The sequence below is a fragment of the Neopelma chrysocephalum genome, unplaced genomic scaffold (genome assembly GCF_003984885.1).
Source record: "Neopelma chrysocephalum unplaced genomic scaffold, ASM398488v2 Primary Assembly neopelma1_253, whole genome shotgun sequence".
In the NCBI taxonomy this organism is placed as follows: Eukaryota; Metazoa; Chordata; class Aves; order Passeriformes; family Pipridae; genus Neopelma; species Neopelma chrysocephalum.
In genome coordinates this window covers 1,675,777-1,688,227 of record NW_020897915.1, presented here as the reverse complement: position 1 = coordinate 1,688,227, position 12,451 = coordinate 1,675,777, and the positions used below count along the sequence as shown (strand labels likewise).

General features: G+C 52.1%; 1 protein-coding gene across 4 annotated transcripts in view; it reads right to left on the bottom strand.

Moving 5' to 3' along the window:
- The window catches only part of FERMT2 (fermitin family member 2), a 53,330-nt gene extending 41,101 nt beyond the window's left edge, over window positions 1-12,229 (bottom strand). For 2 of the 4 annotated variants that reach the window (XM_027703971.1, XM_027703973.1), the window contains exon 1: window positions 12,044-12,229. In XM_027703971.1, coding sequence (XP_027559772.1) covers window positions 12,044-12,200 — 157 coding nt within the window. In that variant the 5' untranslated portion in view covers window positions 12,201-12,229. The remainder of the gene's footprint in view (window positions 1-12,043) is intronic. The other 2 variants (XM_027703969.1, XM_027703970.1) reach the window with 1 other exon arrangement.
- Window positions 12,230-12,451: the final 222 nt, after the last annotated feature.

Sequence of the window (12,451 nt, the reverse complement as noted above, 5' to 3'; positions counted from 1 at the left end):
CTACTGCTCCCAAGGAAGGCTCCCCTCCAGCCTCCTCGCTGCTCCCACTGACCTCTGGAAACCCAGATTCCTTTAAACATGCCAAAGCCACTCCTTCCACGATAATTACGGAGCAAAAAAAATGTTAAACCAGAGCTATTTTCATTTATCTCGAGTCCAACAGAATTGCTGATGTGTTTTGCTGGGTGACAGTCTCTGTCTTGGGGCAGAAGCTGCAATTTAATGAAAATATGAGTCTTTTGGGGTATGGAGTGCACCGGAGCAGAGCCCCCTCCATCCCCCAGGGGGATTTAATTGCAGAGCAAAGTTCAAAATGGAACAAAAATCCTCCCAGCCCCTGGTCACGACTCTTGAAAAATGATACTTTGAAACAGGGAGATAAACAACCTATAAAATTATTATCAGACTGGTGTAATAAAGCTGCAGCCACGACAAGGGGATGCTCCCGGTGCTAATGGGAGTTAAGAGGGGTTTTAATGGCACCTCCCATACGGATGTGACACAAGCTGTGGAAAACACAATCCACAGGAGCCACTCTGCAGCAACCACCTGCAGAAGGGCTGTTATCCATGGATAAACACGAAGTGGAACCTCAAATTCTCCTGTATCTACCACCATGGGAAACTATCACCACTGTTTTTATAGAACCACGGAATGGTTTGGGTTGGAAGGGACCTTAAAGATCATCCAATTCCACCTCCTGCCATGGGCAGGGGGACTTTCCACTAGACCAGGTTGCTCCAAGACCCATCCAACCAGGCCTGGAACACTTCTAGGGATCCAGGGGCAGCCACAGCTTCTCTGAACAACCTGTGCCAGGGCCTCACCACTCTCACAGCCAACAATTCCTTCCCAATATCCCATCTAATCCTACCCTCTGGCAGTGGGAAGCCATTCCCCCTTGTCCTGTCCCTCCAGACCCTTGTCTGAAGTCCCTCTCCAGCTCTCTTGGAGCCCCTTTAGGCACTGGAAGGGGCTCTCAGGTCTCCCCAGAGCCTTCCCTTCTCCAGGTGAACACCCCCAACTCTCCCAGCCTGGCTCCAGAGCAGAGGGGCTCCAGCCCTCAGAGCATCTTTGTGGCTTCCCCTGGACTTGCTCCAACAGGTCCATGTCCTTCCTGTGCTGAGGACCCCAGAGCTGGATGCAGCATTCCAGCAAAGTCCAAAGCACAAGGAGCAAATTACCTGCAAGACAAGTCCTGCAGCCTCATCCTGCCTTGTGTTTACAACAGAAATGAAAAAATCTCCCCTCTTTCAGTTTAAAACCACTCCCCCTTTTCCTATCCTTATCTGCCCATGCAAAAAAAAATCTTATCCTACTCTATTTTCAGGAAAACAAAACGTTCAGGAGAACATCTACACACACCCCCGCGGAGGTGTCCAAAAACAGGGCGGACCTGTGCTGGAATTCAAATTTAAGAAGAATGTTTCTTGCATGAAAAATGGTTTGACTTATTAAAAAAAAAAAAAAAAAGACACGGACAAAAGGCACCTTGTTCCCAACTCTGTGATTCCATGAGCACGACCCAGTGCAGGAGACCTCCCTCTCTTCCCGGCGTGCCAGGGAACACGTTCATGGATCGTCGCCGTGAGTCCTGACGTCAAAGGCCCCGTGTTGCCCCAGAGAGCGACTCAAGAGCAAGGAAAAAAAGGAGGAGGGGGAGGAAAAAAAGCCCGTGGAGGACACCGAGCACATTGGGATGCAATGCTGCGTGTGGATGTTCCATGTGTCCCTGCTCGGAAGAATTACGGAGCGTCTCCTGCTAACGAGGGGACGTGCCGGGAAAAGAAGTGGCCTTTTATTGGGATTCTAAGTGACGTTTGCAATGGAAAGTCCACGTCTTGATGAGGCAGGGGTGGGAACTGAAGCACTGAAGAGCTGATACATCAAACCCAAATATCCCCGAAATGCTGCCCTTGCCAGGGTAGGGCTGTGTTTGAGATGCTCAACCCACGGGATACCGAGCTTTGGAGCATCTCTTCCAGAGCCAGGTCCACACACAGGCAACAGGGAAAAGAGCAAAAATCCCAACAGGCCTGAAAGTTACCATTTTTCTAAAGTAAACTCTAGGAAGGAAGCTCTTTTCAGTGGTAACAGGATGACTCAACCGGCACTTGGAAATTTCCTAATTTGGATTGAATTTACTAACTTGGAAGTTTAATTCATTAAGGTGTCCCCACAGAATCTACTCCTTGCACTGTAAGTACTGAAACATGATTATCTCCTCCTCCTCCTCAGGCTGAAATGATTTATCTCATGCTGGTCTCACCCACCAGCACCTTCGCCCTGAACATCCACTGACCTGAGGGAAGAACAGCAAAATCCCCTTTTTGTGTTTGTGGGATACCACAGGTGTAAACCAAATACATTTATTATACATATATCACAGAATCCCAGGATGGTTTGGGTTGGAAGGGACTTTAAAAACCCATCTCATTCCACCTCCTGCCATGGGCAGGGACACCTTCCACTAGGCCACGTTGCTCCAAGCCCCATCCAACCTGTCCCAGAACACTTCCAGGGATGGGGCATCAAGATTTCCTGTAAAATTTTCCCTGTAATTTTTAGCTGTTCAGATATTTGGTAGCTTTATGCTCCATTTAAATGCTTGCACAGCCATACCCAACCCTGTTTAAACCCCTGAGCAGGGAGAGAAGTTTTCCAGCGATGCTGAACCCATCTGGAATGCCAGGAGACTCTCCAGAGGAGTCGAAGGCTGGGGTCACCTCAGCTCCCCAACACCCCCAGCACTGATGGGCTCAGGAGGGTCTTTGCCAGTGCAGAACTCCTTTAAATCCCTGCACCAGCACCCCAGAGAAATTTGGATTGCTCTTTTTTCTATGGAAGGGAATAAACGAAAGCAAAGGTGGATTATTATTTTTTAATTTAATTTTTTTGAAACAGGATCTTTACAACCTGATTTTACTGACTGTTCCCCCCCCACTCCCTTTCACTGGCTGCTCCAGCCTCCACGGAATCATGAGAAATGGCAGAAAACTCAATTAAGGAAGGTGGTTTCCATGATTCATCCGGCACAAAATCGGAAGCATCGGACACAAACGCAGCAGCAGAGGAAGGAAGGAAGGAAGGAAGGAAGGAAAACCACTTCTCCAGGGAGCACTCATCTGCCTTGACAACCAGCCCAGCCTCCCTCACCCTCCAACCCTGGATCAGGCTTCCTTCCCTCTCCAAGAAGGACAAGTGTCCCAGGGTGACAGCAGGCTGCAGTCCTGACTCATCCCCAAGGAATGTGCCATAGGCAGCTGGTCCCTGCCAAGAAGACATCATTCCCAGTACAGGAGCCAGAGGACAACGTTTATCAGGATGGATGCATAAGGCAGATAAAGGAGAACCACGGGCAATCTGAATTCCCAAACTCTCACCAGTCAACTCCCCAAGAGCCTTAACGATGTTTAATCTCTGGTTAAAGCTTAATCCCCCTGGAAAGTGAGGGCTTGAGCCCCCAGGATCCCTCAGGATGCCTGGGGCAGCATCATTCCACCCCAAACCTGTGAGCCAGTGTTGGTCTCTCTCCTGCAGATCCAGGTGGGATTGTGGTCTCAAGAACAGGGCACTGGCACAGGCTGCCCAGAGAAGCTGTGGCTGCCCCTGGATCCCTGGAAGTGTCCAAGGCCAGGCTGGACAGGGCTTGGAGCAACCTGGGGTAGTGGAAGGTGTCCCTGCCCACGGCAAGGGGTGGAACAAGATGATCTTTAAGATCCCTTCCAACCCAAACCAGTCTGTCATTCTGTGATCATTTTTAGTTTCTGCCTGTTGGCCCAAGCTCACAGACAAACACAACACACCTTCAAAGGCTTTTAACACCTCTAAGCTTGACCTTGGGTCTACCTCAGCCCCAGCCCAGGCACTAAAGCCACAGGGCAGGACATGAGGGGACAATTCCTGCTGCAGATGCTCTGGAGCTGGACACGGTGTCGAGCAAAGCTCTGTGTAGCATCACCGAGGAAGGGAAGCTGAGCGAGACGGCGACAGAGCTCCTTCCAGGCAATTTCATAAAGAACAGACTTTCTAATTGAGTTTGGAGTTTCAGCAATTAACCCTTCCAAAAGTACATCTGCCTGCAGGGAGGAGGGGAAAATAGAGAAAACAACCACCAAACAAGCACGTATAATGGGCTGGGAAGAGATTTAAAATGCAATCATTGGCAAGATGGATTTTTGGGTTGCTGTCGAGCTGTTCTGCAAGCTAAAAATCAGCTGAGATTATCAAGGGGAAGGTTTAATCAGGCTTTGTTTTTATGTGCTATTCTCAGCCTGTTGGCCAAATTCAGCCACGTTTTGCCAGAAACTAGGGGTCTCTAAGATCCCACCTGGTCTGGAAGAGAGGGATCAGTGCTGACACAGGGATGTGCCATGCACACAGCTCCCAGAGGAGGTTCATACCTGACTGGCCACAGAGCGTGAGCTGCACCCAGAGGTGTTGCAACCTCGCTGGGAAATGGGTGAGTGCAAGAAAAACTGAGGAGAGCAGTTCTCCAAAAATAAAAAAATAAACCAAAAAGGCCTTCTTTTGGTTTTCTGAGCAATTCTTATCCCCTGTTCCATCAGTTCTACCTGGTGGAAACCTCGGCCTGGACAACAAGATCAATGTGTCAAAAGCAAAACCAGGCAAGAAAACTAAGTTACAGCAACTCTGCTCAACCTCATCATTTCTCTGTTCAGCTGGAATTTGGGGTTCTCAGTATTTTTCCAAATTATACACCTGAAAAACCCTGAAAACCACTGAGAATGTTCAGAACCAAATCCCACCAGATGAGTTTTCGTTGATTTTGTTTCTCTGTCCCTTCCTAAGTGAACAGTTAATTCACATTTCAGAACGAGAACAAAGAAATGCAGCTTCTCTAAGATGTTTTAGGACTACAAGACTCTTCCCCCAAACCTGCTCAGGGTTGGATGCTGGGCTGAAGTGCCAAGAGCTCCAGCAGGGCTGTAAATCTCCTTCCTTCCCCTTGTCTGTGAGAAAAACCACCACTAAAAAAGATCCCCCAAACACCCAAACCAGGAGCTGGCGGCGTCGGTGTCACCTGTGATGTTGAAACAACCAAAGTTTGCAGTGCAAATACTCCCTCCTGCCTTTCCCAACTCAGTAAACACTCCCCACATCCACAATTCCATGTAGTTATCCTTTTTTTTTTTTTCATCCCATCAAAGACCAAGGGTTAAAATCCAGGTGCCTGGTTTGCTGAATCATAGAGTCTTAGAATGGTTTGGGTTGGAAGGGATCTTAAAGACCAGCTCATTCCAAACCCCTGCAATGGGCAGGGACACCTTCCACTAGAACACATTGCTCCAAGCCCCGTCCAACCTGGCTTTGAACACTTCCAGGGATTCTATTTTGAATACAATTTGAGTTTTTATATGGTTGAGACAGACACATCCAGATGCTTGCAACACAAGCCCTGATTGAGAACAGTGGGGAAAACGAAAGGAACAGGGGGGAAAAAAAAGAAAACAAAAAAAAAAAAGGGAAGTGTGTGAATGTGATGATTTCCATGGTTTTTAGCTCCCTCAGAGTGACGTGGACGCAGCTTCCCCGCGTGCCTTATGTCAAATCGAAACCTGAGGGAGCTGGAAGAGGAAACTACTGATTTGGGCTGGGTGGGAGCAGCAAACCCAACAATTTCCTGTCTGTGGTATGACAAACCCAGGCTCTGGTATCCGCGGGAACGCCGCCGCCGCCTCCCACCCCGCTCTCCTTCCCCTCCGAGCGGGATCTGTGTCTTTGGCCGGGCTCTTTCAAGCCAAATCAGAAACACAACTCTACATAGTGACAGAATTTTAAAAAAATTAAATAAAAATAAAATCTAATTTATTTTTTTTTTGCTCTTTAAGACTCATCACCGCCCTGAGTGTGAATATTAATTGGCGTGACTGCAGTGTGGAGCTGCCTCTATATGGCCCTTACCTCCCCCCACCCCGAATTCCTCTGGTCTTTGGCAGTTCAGCTGAATATTCCACTTAGGCTCACAAAGAAGATATTATTTGAGCCATGATCTTGCAATTTGGTGTGAGCCTACGAAGAAGAGGCTTCCTGGGGTCCAAAGCTGGATGTAAAGCAACGAGCCGGCCCCACATGGATCAATGTGAATGGCCAGAGTGTGTGTTAACAGGCACTGGCATGTCACTGAATGTCACTAAAAATGTGTTATTTGGACGATGAGGGTTCAGCACAGCCCACTAGAAAAGGTATTAATCAAGTGCCAGTATGGAAATGCAGGGCATGTTAGCAGGTCTCCCTGAGGATGCTGCTGAAGTGGGAGCATCTCTGCTGGGAGCATCCCTGCTGGGCAGCATCCAGCAGCTTCCAGGGTACCAATTCCAACTCAAAATGGCCCAGAATCCTGCCTGCTTCTGGAGCAGGAGGACTTTGGTGCTCAGCAGAGTGTCGGATCCCACCCCATCCCACCTCCCGCTGGCAGCATTAAGTTTTGCTGTTCAAAAGCTTGGAAAGCAGTTTTCCAAGGAAATCTTGAGTGTGGAGCATCAGAGGAGTCCTGCCTGCCCAAACCACGGCAGTCTGAGCCACCCTCAGCAGCAGACACCACCACCATTCATCAGGTTATTCCAGACAAGCTCTCACCACCCAGCCCAAGGGAACACAAACAGCTCCCGGCAGAGTGAAGGGCCCTCGGAGCCCTCTCGTGAACATCTCCTACCTGAAAAGCAACACTGAGGAGTGACAAGAGCGCTGATTTGGAAGGGAAACGTCCCTCTTGTCTCATCTGACAACGGGTGGACAGACAAGCAGCTGCAGAGCCCGCAGGGGAAGGTGCTCAGGTGCCACTGTGGCGGCACCAACCAGAGAAACCACAGGCCTGGCACCAAGTACTGGGGATCAGATCAGTAATTTTGGAAAGTGTGGCTATGATCATACAATCATACAATGGTTTGGGTGGGAAGGGACCTTAAAGACTATCTCATTCCAGTCCCCTGCCATAGGCAGGGACACCTTCCATTAGACCCGTCCAAACTGGCCTTGGACATTTCCAGGGATCCAGAGGCAGCCACAGCTGCTCTGCCCAACCTGTGCCAGGGCCTCACCACCCTCACAGCCAGGAATTTCTTCCCAATATCCCATCTAACCCTGCCCTCTGGCAGTGGGAAGCCATTCCCCCTTGTCCTGTCACTCTAGACCCTTGTCCCAAGTCCCTCTCCAGCATCCTTGGAGCCCCTTTAGGCACTGGAAGGGGCTCTCAGGTCTCCCTGGAACCTTCCCTTCTCCAGGTGAACACCCCCAGCTCTCCCAGCCTGGCTCCAGAGCAGAGGGGCTCCAGCCCCTGGCCTCCTCTGGACTTGCTCCAACAGGTCCATGTCCTTCCTGTGCTGGAGACCCCAGAGCTGGATGCAGCATTCCAGCAAAGTCCAAAGCACAAGGAGCAAGCCACCTGCAAGACAGGCCCTGCAGCCTCATCCTGCCTTGGGTTTACAACAGAAATGAGCTGGGACAAGGACTCTGAATTTCTCTCTCATAGCCTTAAGCTGTTGCAAAGGGTTCATTCCAGTTTAAAGGCAAAGAATTTCCCCAGCAACTCTCACGAGGGCTTGTAGTGTTTATAAGCACTGCAAAACCTCAAACACAAACCTGGGCAAATCAATGACGCTGCACTTTGTTGGTGTTTTATTCATAACCCTTTCAGGGGTCCATTAAGGAAAGGAGACTTCACAGGGAGAAGAACACTAATATTTATAATTGATCTTGCCAGGAGCAGAGCTGAAATCCTTGAAAGATAACACAGCAAAGTCCATTTGACGGTGAAAAGAGCCCCTGGGGTGAATCCCAGACACATTTGCAGACTAAAACTACAAAAAGAAAGAGCTTAAAGTGCTACAACCAAAACACTTTGCATGGGACAACTCCTGTGCCAGTCCTCAGGTGACATCCCACCCTCTCCCAAGTGATGGAAAAGAGATAGCGGAGGAGCTGCCAAAGGGAACAGCGGAGGTTAAAACCAGTTGCCCAAACCCTTATCCAAGCTGTGATTCACAAAAAACCCAAGGCCTTAGATGTCATCACTGCCTGCCATTATCAGCCACTCTCTTTCAGGGCAGAGGGTTTGCTTTGTATCCATGTCAGCCCTCCTGCCCATCCCACCTCAATAAAATACAGATGTCACCATGCCACAGGGCAGCACCTCCTAAACACCTTTTGGTCAGAAGGACTGCTCTAATTCTAAACCTAGCTGGGCTTTTTTCATTCACTTATCTCTTCTCCTCAGGTACAAACCCCTAAAGGTGCTCAGTCCTCTCCCATTGCTCCCAGCAAGCCCCCAGAACTGGAGCTGGTTGCCATCCCCTACACCGCCTGTAAAAGAATCCCGGAGAGAAATCCACATTTCCATCACAAAACTTCCATCCACAGACTTTCTGAATCTGCTCAGTGCACATTTAGGTCATCTGTCTTAAGCTGCTCCTCTGCCAGACACCATTTGTCCCCCCTGTCCTGTTTCTGTCAGCTATTCTTTTATTCCCACGACCATACAGAGCATCCCCCAAACCCATGTATCCCACAGAATTCCATATATCCCACAGAGCTCCTCCCGAGCACATTTAGAAACAGCAGGATTTTTTTTCTTCCATGTGTTTAAAACAGCCTTAAGTTGACAACAACAATAAGCTGCGTTCACTTCCTTCCTTCCTCTGCTCCCAGTGATTTTAAGCCTCATTTTTTTGTTTGTTTGTTTTTAAGTCAATAGTGGCAAAATTCCTAAAAAACCCTGGGTGAGCACCAGGGTGTTTCCAGTACAGACCCCAACCCGTGTGGAGCAACTAAATGCTACTGCTCTTAAAACCTCAGCAGTTTTTTCCCTATTTTTCAGGGATGACTTTGCCAAGAACTTGGCACGGCTCAATTAACGAAGTGGCTTAATCCAGCGGGTGATGAATAACAGGGGAGCCAACAGGTCATTGCAATTCACTTGAGTAACCAGAATCCCTATCTGCTGCTTGGGCTTTTTCCAATCCCTGCCTGCATTAGAGACAGATTTTAATTGCCTATTCCCAAACAATCCGACCGCAGCCGCTCTGCGCAGGCAATGACTGAGTCCATAGGATTTATGGATACCTGCAGCCTCGCAATTAAGGAGGAGAGACTTTGCTGTGTTCCTGTTTCATCCCAACTCTCCCCAAGGCAAAGAGGTATTTACTGCAATCCTACAAGCATCAGAAAATACTGATGGAAATCTAGATTTTTTTTTTCCTTTTTCCAAGCTCTCCTTGCTGCTGGGAGGAGGGGAGGCATTTTTCCCCCTGCTCACTAATGGTTGAAGAGCTTCTACCAGCATCCTACAACCAGAGACTGGCTGCAAATTCCCAGCAATGTCCAAAACTTCAGTGAAACTCCAGGCAGGCCACAGGAATCTCCTTTCCCTGCCCTCTGGCAGCACAAAACCTTTAGGATTTGTCCTAAGAGGTGGAGCAGGCAAACCCCTGCCCAAGGCACAGACTCTCTTCCCTCCTCCTCCCACAACGTTTAAGCTCATTGGGGATCCCACAGGGAAACCCAGAACTGCAAGGCAGCTTTATTTTTAGGAAATTTCCTTAAAACTCACAGAAAAAAATCTGCTTGGCAAGACGTGAGTAATTTTTTTAACGCTGGGAATTGTTAAAATAAGGAAATAAACAGCAGCAGGGACGGAGGAACAGCGGGGAGGAACAGGTTAAAAATGCAGGGGAAGGGTTTCAACGTGGAAAAATTGCAAAATTAATTTATCTGGAGACGAGGCAGCGCAGAGGCTGGATGAAGGAAGGCATTGAGGAGCACGGGAGGACGAGGAGCGAGTCCCGTCCCACCCCGCTCCGCTAAACCCGACCCCGATAAACTGGCAGGAGCTCAAAGAAGAGCCATAAAAATAACGAGAGGGCTGGAAGAGCTGACACGCAGGAAGATTAAAAGGAACTAAATACGTATAGCTTGGCTGGGCGACAAAAGCCAAGGGGAATGGGAAGGCAACAGCTGGAATATCCACAGGTCTTGACCATCCCGGGGAGGGGAGCGCTGGGGCTGAGCCCCCCGGGGAGCACCATCCCCTCTCCCCCGGCGCTGCGGCTGCTGCATTCCTTCCCTCTAATACAATCCCTAATTTAACAAGTGGAGAGGATCCGGGCAAACATTTGGGGGGGGGGTGCATTACGTCAGGAGCTAATTTAGGTCCCAGCTGGGCTCCGGCCCCGTGCACATGCCTGGCTTTCCCTCTGCTTCGGCATCTCCCGACACCCCACACGGCTCCGCACCAAGGGGAGCATCACTTGTTCATTCATGGGTGGATTTTTTATCATTTCTAGAAAGCTCGTTTGTTTCGGTTTTTTTTTCCCCCCTGAGCGCTCAACTCCAGCAAAACTTTCTGCAGCTCCAGCGCTGAGGCAAAAAACTAAAATAAAATCAACTTTTCGGAGAGTTAAGACCAACTCCAGCACGAGAGACTCTTTGATGCAAGCGGCTCGCTTCCTCTCGAAAGGAGCAGCGTATTTATATCCGTCTCTTCCTTCCTGCAACTTCAGATAATTAATAAATCAAAACCCAAGCACGAGGGGGGGGGGGGGAGAGGGGGGGGAAGAAGCCGCAGGAGCAGCGGAGCGGGACCTGCCGGCGCAGCTGACAGCTCCGCTACTCCCACGGCCGCAGGCACGCGCGGGACCTCCGCAATTAATATTTTATTTGAGCAATTACAGCCATCAGCCCGGGCTCCGCCGCTGAGTCAACACGCCCGAGCCATAAAGCGCCGATAAAGAGACAAAGCGGGGGGGGGGGGAAGAGGCTTCGGAGCTCCCCGCTTTTCTTCTCGCCCGAAGCTCCCCCGCCGCATCCCGGAGGGTTCCCACGCGCCCCGGACAAACGGGCTCTTTGTCCAGGTGTGCGCCCGAAGTCACCGCACACCGCGGTGTCCCCAAGCCCCCCCCTCGCCCACGTCGCCCCTGCCGATCGCCCCGTGGCCACAGCGGGCCCTGGGAAGCCCTTTCCCCGCACGGGACTTCAGGGTTTAAGTTTTGCCGTAAACTGGAGAGCACCCACAAACCCCCGCCCCCATCCCAAAAGTGAAGCTGTTTCCTAGCTCTGTGCAAAATCCGGGGTGTGAAGCAGCTGGTGGATGGGGCTGAGGCCCCGGGGTGTTAAAAGTTTGGCTGGTTGTGGCCCGAGGCGGTGAGGAGGAGCAGGGGGAGAAGGGGGGAGCCTGGAAGGGTGCAGGGGGAGAGGGGCTGCCGGGGGCTGGAATGGGGGGCTAGGGCAGGGTGCGGGGATCTGGGGTGGGCAGGGTGCTGGGAGCTGATGCACACTACTGGGAGAGGGTGCTGGGAGCCCAAAACACAGTACTGGGAGAGGGTGCTGGGAGCTGGAGCACGGCGCTGGGTGCTCAGGCCCTGTTACTGGGACAGGGAGCTGGGAGTTAAAACAAAAACGCTGGGGCAGCGTGCTGGGAGCTGAAGCTGGATATCGGGAGCCAAAGCACGGTGCTGGAGCAGGGTGCTGGAGCACTGCACTGGGACAGGGTGCTGGGAGCTAAAGCAGGGCACTGGGTGCTCAGGCACTGTACTGGGGCAGGGTGCTGGGAGTTTAAGCACACTACTGAGAGAGGGTGCTGGGAGTTAAAGCAGCGTATTGGAGCAGGGTGCTGGGAGCTGGAGCACTGCACAGGGCAGCGTGTTGGGAGCTGGAGCAGGGTGCTGGGAGCTGGAGCAGGGTGCTGGGAGCTGGAGCAATGCACAGGGCAGGGTGTTGGGAACTGGAGCACTACACAGGGCAGCGTGTTGGGAGCTGGAGCAGGGTGTTGGGAGCTGGAGCTGGATGTTGGGAGCTGGAGCTGGGTGTTGGGAGCTGGAGCAGGGTGCTGGGAGCTGGAGCAGGGTGCTGGGAGCTGGAGCAATCCACTGGACAGGGTGCTGGGAGCTGGAGCAGGGTGCTGAGCAGGAGTTAAAGCACTGCGCTGAATCAGGGTGCTCGGGAGCGCTGGGAAGCGGAGCGCTGCACCGGGAGCCGGGAAGATGCCGGGCAGGGCGCCGCGCAGGGCGGGGGGTCCCGGGGCACTCACCGAGCTTCTCGACGAGGCGCAGCATGACGCCGCCGATGTGGATCTCGCCGGTGACCCGCAGGGTGACGTCGCGGCCCAGGTCGGTGACATGGACGCTGAGCTCCCACGTCCCGTCGGCGTAGCAGCCGTCCGGCATGCGGATCCCGTCCAGCGCCATGGCCCCGGCCTCCTGCGCCGCCGGCCGCGCCCGGCACGGAGCGGGGGAGCGGGATCAGGGATCGGGGGATCGGGATCGGCCCGGCAATGCCCGCTCCGCGCCCCGGGGCAGGGCTGGGGGCGCGGTGGGGCGGGATCGGGACGGGGGTGCCGCGCTCCCGCCGCCCCCACCGCTGCCTGCGGGGCCGCCGCGGGAGGAGCAGGGCGGGCGGAGCGGCGGGAGGAGGAGGGAGCGAGGGGAGGGAGGAGGAG